General features: G+C 46.6%; 1 protein-coding gene across 5 annotated transcripts in view; it reads right to left on the minus strand.

Moving 5' to 3' along the window:
- Positions 1–20,080, minus strand: part of FCSK (fucose kinase) — an 808,393-nt gene that overhangs the window by 103,634 nt on the left and 684,679 nt on the right. For all 5 annotated transcript variants that reach the window (XM_085639472.1, XM_085639470.1, XM_085639473.1 and 2 more), the window contains one exon: positions 1,088–1,218. In XM_085639472.1, coding sequence (XP_085495598.1) covers positions 1,088–1,218 — 131 coding nt within the window. The remainder of the gene's footprint in view (positions 1–1,087; positions 1,219–20,080) is intronic.

Raw genomic sequence — 20,080 nt, forward strand, 5'->3', positions numbered from 1 at the left:
ATGGCAGTGGAGAACACTCTGCAGACATCTCTGTAGTTGGAATGGCAGTGGAGAACACTCAGCAGACATCTCTGTAGTTGGAATGGCAGTGGAGAACACTCCGCAGACACCTCTGTAGTTGGAATGGCAGTGGAGAACACTCAGCAGACATCTCTGTAGTTGGAATGGCAGTGAAGAACACTCTGCAGACAATTCTGCAGTTGGAATGGCAGTGGAGAACACTCCGCAGACATCTCTGTAGTTGGAATCGCAGTGGAGAACACTCCGCAGACATCTCTGTAGTTGGAATGGCAGTGGAGAACACTCTGCAGACAATTCTGCAGTTGGAATGGCAGTGGAGAACACTCTGCAGACATTTCTGCAGTTGGAATGGCAGTGGAGGACACTCAGCAGACATCTCTGTAGTTGGAATGGCAGTGGAGAACACTCCGCAGACATCTCTGTAGTTGGAATGGCAGTGGAGAACACTCCGCAGACATTTCTGTAGTTGGAATGGCAGTGGAGGACACTCATTAGGCACCTCTGCAGATGGACTGGCAGCCTTGGTTTACGGTAACCGCGACATTCAGCAGCACCGTCGGTGGGCACCTAAGAAAAACTTGGGTCGGTCCCTGCGCCAATGTTTTTTTCTTCACCTGTTTAGCACTGACACCTCCCATAGACACATTAAACTCATTTTTTCACTGTGTAGTCGGTCACTTGTGAGGCCACAAGTCTGTGCTAGACACAAGGAATCAAACAGAGGTTCTGGGGGTCAGGTAATAAATGCACAGGAACAATCGGCTGTACACAAATCTCTACTACAAACCACTTGAAATGGGTTTCTTCAAAACCTTTCAGTAGAACTATAATATGACATAAAAACAGTATAGACACAAGTGCTGCATGTCTAGGAACATGCTCTGATGCAGACAGGAGTGACCAACATAACACACTGACCAGCATGCAGAAGGACATTTTAGAAACATGAGTAGTAATTGATGCAAAAGAGAGTTAGTGAGAGTCCACTTAGTAACTACTGACAAAAACAGAAAAGATATGGCAGCAGCAATAGGCAAGGTCTGAGACAGTATTTCGGAACCCATACCGAGACATGGGAGTGAGCCACTTTCGAGAACGGAAGTCCGCCTGCATCATCAGTGCTCTTCCGGGTCAGATTACGAATGTGGTCATAGGCGGACAGGGTCATGTAATCATAGCATCCATCTTCAACATACGCTGCAAACGTAAGAGAAAGGTCAAGAATCAGTGTTTTGGCAACTGCTGAAGAAGAAGCAGGAAGTGATGTCATTGCAGTTCTGTAAAATAGTAGTAGTGACCTGTCTCAAGAGCACGTACTTTATGAATTCTCTATAACCATTCAAAAAATAAAGTGTGGGAAATAGTATTGTTTACGGTTAGCAGTGCATACCCAAGTACTTCTCTGAGCTGGGAAATGTTCCTATATTAGGCATAAAACCATGTGAAAAAGCAATAGAGTGTGTATATCTGATGTCACCATAGTACCTCAGTAATTTCATTTATATAGCGCTTACTACCCCAGACTAGGCGTCTAAGCACTTTTCGGCAAATAGCACGCTTCTCCAGAAACCAAAAGCATTAACGGTGGATTAGTATAGAGAAATATGAATATAGTATGCGTATTAGGTGGTATAAGTTAATTTTAGCAGAGGACCTGTGAGTCCGTTAGTTGGGTTGAATAGAGTAATGGAGGGATAGAAGAGGTAAGAAAACCAGAAGTGCTAATTGGGAGATCATAGTAGTAAATTGAGGTCTGGGATTGAGTAAAGGAGAGATGGAGGAGGGAAGAGCTTGTAGAAACGGATTAGGGAGAAAGAGAATCAATAGAAAAACAAGCACTGGCATAGCCAATAGGTCTCGCCTTTGGGACCTTATAAGTGTTTAGCTATGCAACAGTTGCATAACTAAATACTTATAAGGTCCCAAAAGCGAGACCTATAGGCTATTCAAAGCGGCCATGCGGTCGCGAAAGTGAAAGTGATCGCGATCATGATCCGAAAATGAAAGTAATCGCGGTAAAGCGCGAAAATGAAAGTAATCGCGGTAAAGCGCGGCCCGCGCGCATGCACTGTAGCTCTAGGCTGCCCTGGTAGCACTTTTTGGAGCCCTCTCAATAAGTCTCGCCAGACCAGCGCATGCGCTTGGTCAGGCGAGACCTAATCAACACGAAAGTGAAGGTAATCGCGGTAAAGCGCGGCGCGCGCCCGCGCACATGCACTGTAGGTCTAGGCTGGCCTGGTAGCACTTTTTGGAGCCCTCTCAATAAGTCTCGCCAGACCAGCGCATGCGCTGGGTCAGGCAAGACCTAATGAGGTTTTGGATGAGTCAAAGGAGATATAACACGAGGGAGAATTTAGTAAGGTTGTTTGGGAGAACATACTAGTAAACTGATGTTTGGGGTGATCCAGGAGGTGTATAGGAGGGAGGAGTCTAGGAAGGGGTATTTTGGAGATCATAGTTGTGGAAAGGGTTGGGGATGAGAGAGAGTGAAGATAGAGGATAGATTGATAGAGGTGTAAGGTGATTTCTTGTACATTAGGACTAAAATATAGAGGTGCATGAGTACATAGTAAGGGAACATATGTGCAAAGAATATAATATATTGAGATTTGTGTGTTTTGTTTCTGTGGAGTAGTAAGGAGATATTGATGTCGTGATTTCCTGTAAAAGATTTGTTTGTGCAGTACTGCTGGTGAGTGGTATTTGAATAGTACAGGGGCGGTGATGTGTTTTGGAGAAGAGTATGGTGTGTAGGAGGGGATGGACATGCGTTATGTGTGTGTTAGGTTTCATCACTGGAATAGGTGATGTGTTTGGTGGAGTGGTGTGTAAGGGTTGTATGGCTGTGTGTAATTGAACAAAAGAGGAGGTGGAAGTTGGTGGATGGTGTGATTGAAGGTGGAGTATAGGTTTTGTCATGATAAAAAGGGGATCTGTTAGGAGCAAGAGGAGGATAGAGCTGGTGTTTTCTTTGAACAGTGAGTGTGTGCCTGGATGCATTAAAGATATGTATAATGTGGATTTGTGTTGTGTTGGTGATGTTTGGATGTGTTAGCGGTATAGGGCAGAGTTGTTATTTGTATGAGAATGCAGGTGCCATTGTGTTGTAGTTGAGGTGGAATTGTGTAGGTATGGTTTGTGGGGTTTTGTAGTGGTTGCACATTGAAATCTGTATGAGGTTTGTTTGTGGTGCATGAGTATAATGCTTTTGCTGATATTGTGTTTAGTATTTGCAGATGTGGAGGGCTTAAAGTGGTAGCTAGTGAGTGAAAATTGGTCAGAATCTCTGGCCCTAGGCCCGACCTGAACAGGCAGAAACAGGCAACTTCCCTTGTCCTCTCCGCAGAGCCCAAACAGACAACTGCCCCAGTCCTCTCCGCCCTTAGCCTCCCCGCCCGGGCTGAGATGCCCTGAGCCCTATGGTTAAAATTGCCCTATTGGCCAATGGGACTCTAACCCTAACCAATCACAACCTTAACACTAAAGCCAACGGGAGGCCTGGTCCTATTAACCAGCCAATCACAGCCCTAAGTCTAACAGTAAATAAAAGCCAAAGCCCTAATCCCCAAGTCAAATAGGAGACCCTAGCCCTAGTAGCCAATCAGCACCCTAGCCCAAACAGCCTATGCAGTAACCCCTCTGACAAAAAGAAACACATACAACAGCACTCAGCACTTGCAGACCACACAGCACCAAGCTTTAACTTGACATCTACAACATTATTACACCAACTCCATGCCATCTGAACACACGCATAAGCATGAAATAAATTAGACCGGAAGTTAAATATTAGTAAAGCAATTACACTACTAGGACTTTGGGACCTGCCGTGCTGCTTACCCAAAAGCGTGGAAGATTGTTGAGCAGATTTGCCGCTATAAATCTCCCAAGAATTTACACCAGATTAAGAAATAAATCATGGCGAGCTGAAGCCTGCCCCACACAGAGCTACACTTAACATCTTGTCGAGTTACAAACCGAAGTGCAGCAAGTCTTGTTGTGCAGTAATTTACTGGGGCGTTTGTAGTATGAACCCAGGCCAGGGCAAAAAAAGAAATGGTAAGCTTACTTTGCCTTCGGAGCAGCTGCAGTGGCGACGGCTCCTCTGCAGACATTGAGATTTTACCCCGGCAGTCAGGGAGTTCTAAACATGGCGGCTATAATCTGCAAGGGAAGCTGAGAACATGCCTCCGCTGCCTATGTAGGAACATTGTATACCCGGGGACTTTAAATTACCCGGTTGTGTGTCAAAATATAAGAATTTACTGCAGCATTATTTGTTTTGCTCTATAACCTGATGATGTTTTTATCAGCTGTTTTATTAATGGTGTGTCTATGTTAGTTTTCTTTTTTGTGCCTAATGGTTAATTATTTTCTCCCCTCATGAGTAAAATTTTGAAGATTCAATTTATCTGCTTAGCGTCAGCCCTTTTAATGTTTCCTACACCACCTGCATTTATGTTGCAAATACATCATAATTCTGAAAAGTTAATTAAGTCATATTTTCAGTTTGAGTTTGCACAACGCCTGTTGTTTTATGTTCAGTCTTTTTTTAAGATTTCTCAAATGTGGGTGGGATAATGAAGAATGGCTTGTGCTGTGTAGAGTCATACTGGTTGTCTGTTGCTGGAGCTCTAAGAAGGTTTTTGAAAAGTGGGTCTTGGTGAAAAACAACATACAGACCACTTGTCATGCCCCGCGGTCACGTCTGGAGATGCGGAAGGTATTTAAGGAGCATCGAGGGCTTCTAACGCTGCTTAGCGTTCTAGCTGTTAGCCCGTTTCCGTCCCGTTGTTGTGTTGCCTGACTTCCTGTTTGGTAGCGGTTCCTGTTTCCGGTTCAGAGTTCGTTGTGCCGCGGACTGTGCAAGCTCCGCGCTGTTCCTTGTGCGGCAGTGATTGTATTTCCCGGAGTTGTTGGAGGACATCCTCGGTAGTCGCACGCTGATTCCTTTGCCCTGCTGAGGTCGCCCACGGTCCAGAAGCCTCTGTCAAGTAAGGCCTCGGTGTTAGTAGCGCGGTGCTACTCACGGGGCGGTTCCCTTCGCTGTTGTGGATTTCTTGTGCTGGTTTTATACGAATCCTGCGGTTAAGGATTCTCTCTGTCTCTTCTGGCCAGAGCATATTGTTTTCTCTTTAGTTCCATTCGTATTTCATTACCTTCCCATTAGGCGGGAGAAGCTGGCGTGGACCCTTGGGGTGTATCATAGGTTACAGTGGTACTTCATCATTGAACACGGTAACCATTGGTCATTGCATGAGTATATTTGGGAGAAAGTAGTTCGTGCATATCCTTTACATTCTTTTCCGCCCCTATTCCCCTGCAGCTCTTCGTTGTCACATTCATCTCCAATTATTAGTGAACACCCAAGGAAACTAGCATCCCGCCGATGCACACTCATTAGAAGATAGGGGTAAGAGCCACCATCACATTTATAGATTATTGGTCCAGGAAGGTGGTGAACGTGGTTGTAATTTTTGTATGTTCACATAGGGGTCTTGACATCTATACTAGACTACATACTGAGAATCCCCAAAGGTCAAGGACAGCATGGTATGTGTATTTTCATCCACATAAGGTTAGACAGAAAGAGGGGATATTAATGCACATTAACGAAGTGTCTTGTCTTACAGCTGTGAAGTTCTGCCTGCTACCTAGAAGTTGTGTGCTGCACGATCTACCTTTTTCCCCCGCCTACCCTTGTTTTGTTTCCCTGTTTTCCCTAGCGTCCCTCCTGACTCTAGAGTCTGATAGAGCGGAAGGGGCGTGGGGGACGACAGTGGACTTCTCTTCAGGATTCCTGGCGCTCCTGCGGAACAAGACCATTGATCCTTACACCACTTACTGCAGAGGGCAGTTGCTTGGGGAACTGAAAAGCATCTCTTTCTGTTGCCCTCTTTTTTTTATCTTATAATTAGGATTTTATTGATTTTATAATGAATAGGCAACAACAGGTAAACATGAAAGTATACACACTGCTGCAGTATTAAACAATATCTGTCTTAGGCAATATGTGAAACATGATCCAAGTACATTTAGTTCAGTTTATAATAGCCACACCATTTCCACCAAACTGTGCTATGATTCTGAGGGCAGCCCCTGGCTGATTATATTGGTCCCTCCAGCCATCGCCATTCGCCGGGTGCCCAACCTGGGGAACTCGCAAATGTTCAATGCTTGGCAATCTCCCTTTTAGCAAGCAGTGTGCAATCCCCACCAGAGTACGGTCTCCCTGGCTCTCTCCCACGTCCTCCAGAATACCCAGTCTTGCCACAAAGGTAGAGGGTTCCCACACCCCGCAAGAACCTTTGTTAGGGTATCAAATATCTTTTGTTGGTATGAGCCAATAAGTGCACAACTACAGACCAAGTGGAAAAAATCGCCTTGCATTGCTAGACAACGGAAACAAATAGGTGTGGAGAGTTTATTAGTGTGTCATAAGCGTCGGGCGTAAGTTAGGTAATATGTAGGTAGTTAAGTTGGATAAGGCAAAGCCTTCAGTGGATGACTAGCACCCTCCGGGACATAGTGCATCCCTCCAATAGCTATCATCCAGCGGTCCCATCCAGGTATCCCATCACGTTTTCAGGACCGGAAAATATCTGGCAAGCGTATCACCAGAGATTTATATAGTTGCAACACCCCCCACCCCCTCCCAGAGGGGCCCGGTAGAACCGTAGCCTCTATTGGACTACATTTCAGTAGTGCATCAAGGGAATTACGGTGGCACAATAGTGCATGATGGACTTGCAGGTATCAAAAGAATTGTGATTTATGTAGGTCAAAGTCCAGTTGGAGGTCTGTAAAATATTGCATTTGTATCCCTCAACATAGATCACCCAGTTTTAATATACCAATGAGATTTCAGCTCCTAAAGCCCTTGAAGGTCATTGTGTCTCTCAACCAGTTACCCTGCCACAGGGGAGTTTCAAGTGTGAGCTTCCTATTTCATTCCGTTCACTTCAGTGAGGATCTCTAAGCGAGCAGGGCTACAGTGGGGATCTCAGGGAGAGCGTGCGAGATGGAGTTCCCATACCGTAGCCACACAATCGCATCCTGGTCCAGCTTGACCATCTCCAAACGGATGGAAGGGTCAAGCCAGCCCCTGCTCAACCAATCATTTACCACTAAGATCTGCACAACCCAATAATAAAAATGGATGCCCGCCATGCTCATCATAAGGGGACTGTACACATTTGCCAAAGGCATCTGGGGAGGCCAGGGTCACCAGAGGAAGGTGAGAATCTTCCCTGATAGGTATCTGAACCCAATTTTGGAGATGGGCAGGGGAAAGTTCTGTAGGATATAGAGCAGCCATGGCAATACCATCATTTAAAGAGGGCTACTCGGTCCCGGACATAAAGTAGCAAGTTGACCCATCTGGTAAGGTCCATGGTCATTTTCAGCACAAAGGTCTCCGGTTCAAAGCCAGGGTAGGTGAGTCTCTTGCGCGATGTGAATTCCCAAATATTGGAAGCTGAGTCTACGGACCGACAATATCGATTACTAGTCTGTCATGCTCCTGTAGCCTTTAAGAGGGACCACGACGGATTTGACCCAGTTGACCGTAAGTCTAGAGGCCTCCACATATAAAGTTAACATCTGAGTCCCTTGAAGTACTGTGAGGGAGGGCCTTGAGAGAAACAAGAGGATATCATCTGTGCACAAGAAGATCTGGTCCTCGGTTGCCACTCTGCAGTCAAATACCCAAAACTGCGCATCACAGTGAACCCATACCTCCAAGGGCTCTTTAGTGAGGACAAAGAGAAGAGGGGACAGGCGTCATCCCTGTCTAGAGACTCCGCCAGTGGGGAGGGGGGGGGGGGGGGAGAGTGTTATTAACTCAAACTTTTGCCTTTGGGCGAATGTATAAAAGACTAAAATACGTTTGAAATTTCAGGCCTAGTTTCAGTGTTTGTAATATATCATCGAGAACCAGTCACTGAATCGAATGTAAGACTGGGTGGAGTTCACGGTATTCCGCTACGCAGAACTCTGTGAAGTGCAAAAAACTCAGCCACACAAACGGAGTTATAAAAAATGCCGTTCACTGTAATCTTCAGCGCCAGGTGTTTGTCCGCGCTGTGAAAATATCACGAACGGCACCATGTACAGCGCAAACGGGTGCTGCTTCCTTTTTGCTGCTCGAGTAGATTTTCTACTCGAGCAGCAACTTTCTCAAAGCGAACGGACTGTTTCTCAACGCGAGCGGTCATGAACATATGCGGCCACTCGCATTGAGAAATCCGACCGCCCGCATTGAGAAATGGCACCGGGAGGTTTATTTCCCTTGCTCGCGCTCGCCAGCTTGACGTTGACGAGCGCGAATGTGGAAACATCTTGCCGGGAGGAGGATTTTCTTTGCTCGTGCTCGCCAACTTGATGTTGATGAGAGTGAGTGAGGAAAACTGCATTTTTACGGAACTGTGCGAGCTCCGTGTAACGCGGAGTGCAGAAAACTCCGCGAGCGGAGCTGAGTTCACCGGCCAGTCTTAATCGCATGCTTTCTCAAAATCTAGCAGCATAAGAACCGTAGGACCTGTCAACACTTCAAGGTCTTCAAAAGCCATTATGAACTCCGCAAATACAGTGCTCGGTACTAACATGGGGGATGAAGCCACATTGGTCCAGGTGGACCAAGTTGGGCCTAAGGTGGAGTAGCCTATTCGGCAGGACTTTCGTGTAGATTTTTAGTTCCATGTTAATGAGGGATATTGGTTGGTATGAGACACAGTGGTCTACTGGCAGACCTAGCTAATGGAGCACCACAATGGTTGCTAGGTACAGTTTGGATGGAATTTGGCCGTTTTTAATAGCGTCCTGGCAAATATTCAGGAGTGGCGGAATGAGGAGCAAATGGAAGTGACAGTAGTACTCCACCTGGTAGCCATCAGGGCCGGGGGCTTTGCCATAGTATTTACATAGCTTTAAGTGCCTCCACAATCTCTTCTTTGGTGATGTCATGTTCTAGGTCCATCTGTCCGCTGGGATGCAGTTACCACAACAAGTGGCTCAGAGGCTTCCCTTGTGGGGTGTGCCATGGCCACATATAAAGAACAATAGTAATCCGCAAACACCCCCACGATATCTGTTGCAGTTGTAAGTACCCTGTCCCCATCAACAGTGAGGTGTGGAACCAACCTGGAGGTGGTGTCTCATATGGTTAACCAGTACAGCAATTTGCTCGACTTGTCCCCCCAAACGTACACTTTCCTCGCCGATGCCATCTAGAACTGGCGTGCCTCTTTAAGAAAGAATTGTTGCAAGGTTCGCCCTAGTGGTATGCGTTGCACACACTCTGGTGCCGATTACGATCCGGCAAAAAAATTCCCCGTACGACTCGTATCCGGTCTTTTTACCGTACGAATCGTACAAGTGCCGTACCAACTGCCAATTACGATTTGCATGGGAAAAAGTCCATACGAATCGCATTGGAAATTATTCCCCACACGTCCTCGGGTCGGAAAATGTGTCCGACACGTCCTCGGACGATTTACCGTACAAATGTGAAAAGTGAAGTCCGACCGCGGAATCATGATCCATCCCGTGCGTCCGATGTTACAACCGTATGGAAAAAACACCGTCCGCACCGAACTCCCATAGCAACCATGGAGACATGTGCCCGCATACGCGCCGCCCCCCCCCCCAGCCCCCGTATGTACGCGCCGTACCCCCCCAGCCCGCGTACGTTCGAGTCGTACCCCCCAAGCCCCCGTACGTTCGAGTCGTACCCCCACCCGTGTATGTACACCCTTGTACGTGTCGAACCCCCCCGTGTATGTACACCCATGTACGTTCGAGTCGTACCCCCACCCGTGTATGGGGGTACGCACGGGTGTACATACACGGGGGGGTTCGACATGTACACGGGTGTACATACACGGGGGGGTTCGACACGTACACGGGTGTACATACACGGGGGGTTCGACACGTACACGGGTGTACATACACGGGGGGTCCGACACGTACAAGGGTGTACATACACGGGGGGTACGACTCGAACGTACGGGGGCTTGGGGGGGTACGACTCAAATGTACGGGGGCTGGGGGGGGTACGGTGCGTACATACGGGGGCTGGGGGGGGGGTACGGTGCGTACCGGGCCACCTACTCTGGTCGTTTCGCGCCGTACTTCGCTTTTCCGGCACTTTTTGGGTGCCGTGAAAATATTGCCGTCCGGACTGCTGTCGGTTCGATTCGTAATTCCTGGGTCGTGAAACGCTGCCTGAAAGCGTCCCGACGTCACGTCGCAGCATTCCCGGATCACATTCGTATGTATATTTTCGTCGGTCGGTGTTTTTTTACGATTCGTACGGAAATGGTGTTTCCGTGCGAATCGTAATTCCATGTTTGTAAAGTTTTACGACCGGGTACGAGTCGGACGGAGAAAACGCTCCGACCGACGGTTCGTACCCGGTTTTTACCAGATCGTAATCGGCACCTCTGTCTGATGTTTGAGGCAGTCCCATTAGAGGGATGAAACCCTGGTTTCCAGGTCAGTTATTTGGCTGTACTTCTCACATTCTTTGTCCTTTAGGTAGGATCTGGCAATACCTCATATAGACACCTTCCCAGCTGTCCACAGTGTGCCCGGGGAGGCCACCATGTCCTTATTGAGGAGGTCCTCACCTCCTCGGCTAAATACAGTGTAAATTGTTTATCTGCTAGACACCTGGTGGTGAGTTGCCAGATAAGTTGAGATGTGTCTCCGAGAAACCAAAGCTTAGCATCACAGGAGAAAGATCAGATATGCCACAGGCAAGTAGGTGGGAGCTTGTTGTGATAGAAAGGACAATGGCAGGGAGGAGGAGTAAATCACTGCGCAATGTTGTTTTATATGCTGCGGACATAGAAAGATGAGGGTATCTAGATGCAATATTCACCACATGCCACAAAAGCCTAAGGTGTCAACCCACTGACACAGCCAACTTTGGTTCCTGCTCCTTTCCACCGTGGGCAGAGTGGAGTTCAAGTCGGGTGTCATCATGTAAATAAAGCCATCACCAATAACGGTAATTCCCATGGGCAACACAAGTATTTTATATTTTAGAGCCTTAAAGGTGGACCTACAGAGTAACGGGTGGTATAAATGCTGAGTAGGTTGAGGTGGTAGACCTCAAGGGAGCCTTTTACCACAACGTATCTCCCAAGGGAAGCCATTTTTATGGATAAAACTACAAGGGTAAAGTCTTGTGAAGGAGAATTGGCACCACTCTAGAGCTTTGGGTGTATCTGGTATAGTGCACCTTGTCCTAGCCTTAACGGGCAAGAAATGGGCATCTAATACCCAGTAAGTGAGTCTGTCGCAAGAGTAAAGTGGCTGGCAAGTGGTGTTTTGAAAATCACAGCACTGCCCCTCATTTTATTCAGTCATTTAAGCCGTTTACATTTATCTCATAAGGGTAAAGGTATGCCTGAGAGTGAGAGATCACTGTCTGGAAGCAGAGGAAAAGCTGAGTGGGCTTCCCCAGGCGTGTTCACATGGAGTCTGGTGGTGGGCTGTGGCAGGAACATCAAGTATAAGTCATGCAGAATAATATGGAGATAATGCAGCCAAATAGATAGTGTGGTTATATCTAGAACTTGAACAAATAGAACAAACAAAAAACATAGTAGGAACGCTACCCCATACAACAACCCTACCCATCCCACACTTCCGCCCCAGAACCATCTGTCACCCTCCCATAAGCAGAACTAAGTGTAAATTCTCTAAGTGAGTCCCATGCTGACCTTTGCAGGAACAGTAAGAAAAAAGGGTACAGTTGTGCTAACAAAAAACAGTATGGTCAATTGAGTGACGCATTTAGTCAGTAGCGTGTGAATCTAGTTCCCCTGTTCTGCTCAGAGAAGAAGGTGTCATACGTTGGGATGTGTCCGAGGAAGTGGAGGGGCACCACCAATTTGGTAGTCTTCGAAGTCCGATGGAGCTTATGTTGACGTGCCCCGACGCTTCCGCCTCCTTGATCGTTTGCGGCTCCTCTGATGTTGTCACGTAGCTGCGTATTTGCTCCCCGTGGAGAGGGGGGGTGAGCGGAGGGTGGTTGCACTTGTGAGGCCTCTACTCTGTTTCCCAGGTACATGTTGCCTTAGGTGTGTCAAAAAGAGGAATTTAGAGTCATGGAGCACTTGGAGTTTTTCTGGATACAGGAGCAAGTATTAAACACCCAGGGCTCTGAGCAGTTTTGTTTTTGTAGGACCTCAGCTGCTGTTGTTCCAGGTGGGCATAGTCCAGGAAGATCCTAATCTGGCTTGCTTGGAAGTGGAGATCTCCCACATTGCATCTCTTTCTCAGTAGTTCAGTATTTTTGCAATATTGGGAGTTTCTGTGCTAAGGATCTATGTTCTCGTTCTACAATGAAGTAAGTGGAGAGCTGGGGCGTAAGTATCCAGGTGGCAAACTAGGATTCCAGAAATGTTTCAAGTGTCAGACTCTCCACCCCCTTTGGAAACCCCATGAATCGGATGTTGCATCACAGCGCCCTGTTTTCCGCGACATCCACACAGTCCTTCAGGATTTTAGAAGCACTGGAAAGACGGAAACCAATGATTTGAGTTCTCGCACTGCATCTTCCAGTTGAGATACTCATCCCAACGTCTCAGAAATTCTGTCAGCTACCCCATGCAAGTCCTGTCTCAAAAATGCCACTTCCATGCCTACTTTGCCAATTTTGGTTTCTTGTACTGCACGTAAGGCTTGAATGGCTTGGAGGATCGTATCCGTATTGCCGGGGCTCGGGGCTGAATTGGTCAATCAACCCTATCCACCACTCCCTGAAACTCGGACGCTAGGGCAGTAAATTAATTGATCTTTGCTTGGGTCTGTGAAGAAGAAGGCCTGTCCCAGCTCATAATGTCCAAGCTGCCTAGATCCCATGCCGACAGGCCTCCCAGCAGTTTTTGCAGCTTGCCAGCGAGTCCAGATAATGTATTATATATTGGAGCCTAGGATGGGGGCAGAAGAGAATCCCCACATCGCTGCAATTGCTCAGGTCGCATATGGTGTGGCGGGATAGCATCCAAGCTCTGGCCCGCTTACAGTACATCCAACTTCCCTCGCCACCTTCATCAGACAGGATGGTCTCAGCATAGTATCTTACGCCGACGACACCCAGCTCATCCTCTCCTTCACGAAGAACCCCTAAGACACCAGACTCAGCTTCCAGGAAGGAATGAAAGACGCCGCAGCCTGGATGAGCTGCAGCTGCCTAAGGCTCAACTCGGAGAAGACAGAGATCCTCATCCTGGGACCCTCTCCTACAGCCTGGGACAACACTTGGTGGCCCTCTGCCCTCGGAAACCCTCCCACCCTGACAAACCACGCCCGGAACCTCAGCATCATTCTAGACTCCTCCCTCACCATGACTCGCCAGATCAACGCTGTCACCTCTACCTGCTTCAACTCTCTCCACATCCTTCGCAAGACCTTCAAGTGAATCCCCCGAAGCCAGAAAGACCGTCACCCACACACTCATAACAAGCAGACTATACTATGGAAACGCCCTCTACATTGGAATCAACAAATCCCTACAACACAAACTCCAGACCATCCAGAACACCGCGGCCAGACTCGTCCTCGGCACCCCACAACATGAGCACATGACCCAATACCTGCGGGCACCCCGCTTCCATGCTGTTTGCAGTACTGGGCTCCACTTTTCCCCAGACAGGTAACAGAGCTTGAGGGGCAGAAGTCTGCACCCGCAGAAGGCTCCACTCAAAGGACCTCTGCAGCTTGCCTCGTGGAGCACCGTATGCCGCAAGAGACGCCAGTAAGAGAGAGGTCACCCCAGTCCCTCCCATGCGCACTTACCAAGCTAGTTAGGTTGTCGGGCTCCCACCCCAATGTCAGAGGTCCTCTTGACCGTTGGCGGGGCACAGCCCTGATGGGACGTGTAGAAGGCTAGAGGGTAGTCATAGGCAGGCAGATGAACCTCGTCAGGAGCTCAGTGCTGCGCGATTACCATCTTAGCCTCCCAGTTCACACTCCACACCTCACCTGTTGCCTTTTTTTTAGATACATTAGTGATAAGGACAAGAGAGGAGTTGAGATTACACAACTAAACATATAAGGAGGAAAGTCTGAGCAGAAGGACGACTAAGGAAAACGTTGTATTGAAAAAGAAATATAATTTTGAACGCAGTATAAATAATGAGCTATGCCAAAAACTCAATGACAAATAAAGGGAATCCTATATAGAAGAATAACGAAGTTGGGCATTTAGACCTGTGAACAAACTGGAGAAATGTGAGGTAACCTGTTTACCGCACATTTTCCTGTTTGCACCCATTTTAAGTTGTGCAGTTTAACCTCTTCGGTGCCCGTGACGAGCTGGACTCGTCATGGGCCGCGGTGGCGCTGTGCCCATGACGAGTCCAGCTCGTCACAAACCCCGTCCGCTAATGTAACGGCCGGCACAGGGCGGGGAAAGGGGCGGGCACCGAAGGGGTTAACCAGATGTGAAGTGTCAATACAGTATCTTTCTTCTATCACAGAAAAACGGTACCCAGATACTAGCAGCAAAATGATTCTAGTAACACTGAATTATAAAACTTCTTAAAAAAAAAGAAAAGAGCAGGAAAGTTGCTACCATATGTTGTTTAGCAACTTATGTGCAAGAAAACAAAATCATGGGTGATACTCAGTAATAATGTTATCAATGCGATTAGGGTTTGCATGCCACTTTCGGCTGGACTCTAAAATACCCCACAAGTCTAACTAAAGCTGGCTCAGATGAGATACAACCTACAACCCTAATCATGGATTTACTGGCAATGCCATTCGCTGGACTGCAGGACAGAGCTTGTCTGAAGGTTTACGAGACCCACTACATAGCCACCTACAGTGTCACTTTTGGTCTCTGTCCAGCTCCGGAAGTGGATGAGGTCACCTAGGTAGACGAGACTCAAGCAATCGATTTCTGGTCAGCATGGAGCAGTGTCTTGGTAGATGAACTCCAGCGGACTCTTTTGACTGCACAGAGTGGAGTTTTATGTAGATCACCTCCTTATTCATCTTAGGTCCAATCAAGTTGATGACGACTCCTGGTGACCGTATAGATAATGTGTGTCCAGAATGCACTGTCTTCTATTTTGGACCTCAGACCTCCAGTGGTACATTTGTTGGTGTTGCAATTGAGCGCATTCATTTTGCTGCTGGTCGTCTTCTTCCTCTTTCTCCTCCAGCTTTTCCGAGCATCAAAGTCTGTTCTGGGGAACTGGTGCTCCGCATTAACTGTACAACATATGCATCCAAGGTAAAAGTGCTGTAATTGAGTTATCTGTGCTTTAAGTGGCTTGATTTGATAAAGGATACATCTGTTTGTTTTCCCTGCTGACGATGATATTCCAAGAAGCCTCCTCCACTAGCAGAGTTCTCTTCATGTCCCTTTCCTTTATACTTTGTGTCACAGGTATACTGTCATTTTTACTATTCTGGCCTTTGTTTTAGCATATGCATCAGCAGATTTGAAAATCTTTTCCAAGTGTTTCTTTGCAGCTCTACCCAGGGCTAATCTGCAGAATATGCCTTGACTGCTGCAACCTTTATTATGATGGTTGACCTGAGACAATAGAAGCTGGCCACCACTTTAAGGTCCTCATCATTAACTTTAAACCTGGTTGTTGCACCCACTGTCATCACTTTGAGTTTTTCATATTTAGTTATAGTTTCATTCTTCCACTATACTCTGAAATGTTTATTATGAGGGTTCTCAGAGCTTCTTGGCTGACAACTGTGCAAGTTGCATCATCAGCACATCTAAGGATGTTGCAGTTTCTTCTGCAATGATGAATACGCGCTCATCTTCTAGGCCAGCTTGTCTCATCAGGCATTTTGCATATAAGTTCATGGGATGAGTGAAAGAATTTAGCTGTGTCAAACTACTTTGCCATTCTGAAACCAATTTGTTTCACCATGTTCTGACTTGACTGTGGCTTCTTGTCTGATGTATGGGGTATGCACAACACAAATGTGATGTTCTGTTAAGCTCATTGTCATAAGGGCTGTTTACAATTACATATTGACATGGTTGACGCAATCAAAAGACCTGATATAACAAATAAAGTACACAATGATTTTTGTTTAGCAGTCCTTTAAAGCTATCCAGAGGGCATCAGCAATGATGTCTCTAGCTTACCGGCCTTCTCAGAACCCGGCTTGCACATCTAGCAATTCTCTTCCTTGTAAGGCTCTAATCTGTGTTGAAGTATCCTGTGCATTATCTTGCTGTCACATAAAATTAGAGAAATTGGATGGTAGTTTGCATAATCTATGAGGCATGCTTTCTTTCGTGTTAAAAAGTAAACTGATCTCTTACAATCTGTTGGACTTCGCATTGTTTTTCACATCTGTTGGCACAGTTTGGTAAGAACCATGATGGAATTGCTTGCAATATTTTTGTTACAATGCAATTCATTTATGGAGCTTTCTCTCTTTGCAGCATCATTCAGGCTGATCTGACCTTTTCCATTATTAAAATGTCATGTGTGAAGCTACTGTATCTTGGGTGTTGCCAGCCGCTTTGTAGACGTCCAGCAGACCCTTCATGTCGGCATGGGGAAGTGTTTTGAGTAAAAGACCCCTAGCAGACCTTTTATAGTCTCAATAATGTTGTGTTTTCAGTAGATTATCTCCAGCAGACCTTTTTGGTCTGCATAGATATGTGTCTTTGGTATGTGATTTCCAGTAGACTCTTGTCGGTCTCCATGAAGCTGTGTCTTGACTAGATGACTTCCAGCAGACCCTATGTCAATATATCCCACACAGATGCCCCAATCCATCATCTTCTCTAGCAGATCAGAGACCAACTCCTGAATGAGTGGACAGTGGTCACTCTCTAGTCTGACCATACCTTGAATACCCTTCTTAAGCTAGCTTTCCACATCCGCTGCCATATGATGAATTTAGGAGTGGTGTTGACCCACATTAAGCCTATCTGTAGCCCAAGCTCCTCATGTCATTCCTGGTTCGTCCACACCATTCGAGGTTAATTCCTAGGCGAGCAACCTCCCACAATTTACACACTCTATTTGCACTCTAACAAGACAAGATCCAGACCTTTCCACTGTAGCAGTGTTCCTTGACGACACCAAGGCATTTGACTCATTGGAATGGGAATACCTAGCGAGTGTTCTGCGATGCACGGACCTGCCCCTTCCTTCCTGTCATAGGTAGCCCTCCTCTACTCTCAGCCAGTCGCCAGGGTAAAGATCAATTGTACTAACTTGGTCCTACTCCCTATCTCCCGGGGCACTAGGCAGGGGTGTCCCCTTTCACCATTACTTTTCACGCTGGCAGTGGAGCCATTGTCTGTCAAGCTTCAGCAGCATCACTGCAACTATGCCATCAGATATCCCACTAGACATCTGCTTGTGTCCTTGTATGCCCACAACATTACACTATACTTGAGAAATCCTCAGAAAAGCTTGCATAAGATAACTGCACAAATTTGTACGCTTTGGGGGACTCTCGCGCATAAACATTAACTGGGGAAAATCCACTGCCTTTCCCCTGACTCCATCCACAACGCAGTTTGCTGCTGACTATTCCACTGAAATTGTGTCGCTTCTGTAGTACTAGAGGCACTCTTGTGGTCTGACACCCTGTGATGACCTTTGACTACCATTATTTTGATTGACTTTGGTGTGTTATTTTATCTTAGCCTGAATGTACGACGTCCTGCATATGCCTTGCTTCTCTTAGGGGTTTCTTTCTTGTAATCTTGCTGTCTTTCAGTGGGAGCTGTCACATAGTATAACAGCCTTGCCAAGAACAGAATGTGTGGGATGTGCATTTGAAAGCATGAGAGAGAGAGAGTGAGGTGTGGGATGTACTTTTTGGTCTTGAAGTGCAGTGTTATGAGCAGCGGTGCACAAATGTGCACTGTGTTGTACATTGAGAGATGAAGTATGAGATGCTATAAGCAGCTGTGCACAAATGTGCACTGTGTTGTACATTGATAAGTATTATAAAGTTCTTACTATTGGCTTTGACACGGCCTCAGGTCATCCTGAATTTTGACTCTGCCTGGCTTGAGCTTTATCTGCGTGCACAGCCACGCTTGCAAGTTGTTTGGGTTAATCACGTTCAATGATTGTTTTTGTGAGAGATTGTTTAATGTACTCTGGAAGGCTTTCGTGAGCTTCGTCAAGATAAAGACTGAAACATGCGAGATTGTAGAGGGGACGTGGGAACTCCTTCCTGCCATGGAATGCTTGCTTGGAAGCTGTCCAGTCCCGGTAAGATTCCTTTGGCGCAGGGAGGAAATTCTCAAACCTTCTAGTGTGAGTTTTGAGACTATAAAGCTGAGGTTTGTTGACAGCTGAGTTTGGGTGCTCACTTACAGAGTAGACGTACTGCTATAAGACAAACGGAACTTGAGTCCCGGTCGAGAGTCCAAGCCAGCTGTGAACGGACCTCCCACCGAGAATTGGCAAGGATGTCGAGTGAACGATCGGGTTAGGTGACTTGTTTCTGACTAGTGCCATTGTGATGCGTGGTTTCAGTGGCTGTGGTCATTTGAGGTATTTTAGTTTTGATTATTGCCATTGCGATGTGTGGTCAGTGGCTTTGATCATTTGAGGTGTTTTCTTTGTGATGTGTGACTAATTGAGGTGCACATCCAAAGCAATAATTTGATGTATCTAGTGTATATATATCTTTCTGATCTCTTGCAGGACATCCCATATTATATTTGCTTGAGTCTTATCTCATATTATTTGCTGCTTGTTTATTCATCAGTATTATTCATGCATTAAACTGTTGCATTTACCAAGTGTGTTATTATTGGTTGCATATGAATATATATATCTCTATGTGTATTTGAATGTTGTGCATTTGGCATCTGGGAAAGCCTTTCTGTTAGAGAGCATTGCGTAAAATAAAACCCCAAGCCTTACTCTGAAAAGAGAGTATTTGCATTTTGTAAAATGAAACCTTTTCTAGGTGTTGTTTTTGTGTTATGTCTCCTGCTTCGCCGTGTTTGTGTTTTGAGCCACCGTGTGGAAGATTCTGTATTATCTGAAAGGTGAAGCAAGACAGATTCGGAGCTTGGCTATTTGGGGATAGCGGTGACCAGAGATTGCGATAAGCTGATCCGGGCGAACTATGGTACAGCCCTCTCTAATATCATGGATAGCATTACCAGGTGGATTTTGCTGCCCATTTTCCTGGCAGATCGTCTCTCGCTCATGAAGATAGTCGCCCTGCAAACATTTCTCTATCTATTCCTTAATATCCCCTACACACTGGGACAACACTTCTTTAAAGCTGGCCTGGGTGGGGAAGCAACCACATCTACAATGGGAGTCCCTAAACATCCCTTTGCCATGGAAGGTTTAGAGGCACTAGACATGGAGCTCTACTTTTTATGTGCTCAGGTGCACTATGCTGCGCATTGGTACAAGCCCAGCCTCCCTTCCTGCCCCATCGGGCCATAGAGCAGGGATACAAGACCCCTGTTCCTTCATCCTCCTATCTGGGTTTGCAGAGAGCATCGGTTCCGCCACTGGATTCCATGGTTGACTGCACAACAGCGGCATGGAATAAATTGGCAAAGAGACTCGCTTTACTCTCCGCTGATCCCATTGCCCTATCATCCCTCTTTCCCATTCACAAATAAAGCAGCTTGTAGACACATGTTCCTCAATGTTGGGGTGTCCACTTGGGGAGATCTATACCCGGATGGATCATTTGTTTCCTGTGAGGTGTTATTTGTAGATGAAGAGCTGATCCATTTCGATACTTCCTTTATATCCGGTTGAGGAACAGTGTAAAAACAGCAACCCCTGACATCTCGCGGGAACCCCCTATATTTGACAACCTATACACAAAGTTTAAGATTGCAAGTCTGAGACACTTGGTTTCCCATCTCTACCTTGTGACTCAGCTGGAGGCACCCTGATCTGAGGGGCGGGCTTGTTCTGGTTGGGAATTGGAGATAGGGGTAACATTCACAGAATGTCAATAGACATGTTGGTGTCAGCATACTAATTGCATTGTCTTGAGTAGCTGCCTTTGCATTATCCATTACAAGTTTTTACACAAAATATACTATATGCCC

Source organism: Triturus cristatus, chromosome 12, assembly GCF_964204655.1.
Source record: "Triturus cristatus chromosome 12, aTriCri1.1, whole genome shotgun sequence".
In the NCBI taxonomy this organism is placed as follows: domain Eukaryota; kingdom Metazoa; phylum Chordata; class Amphibia; order Caudata; family Salamandridae; genus Triturus; species Triturus cristatus.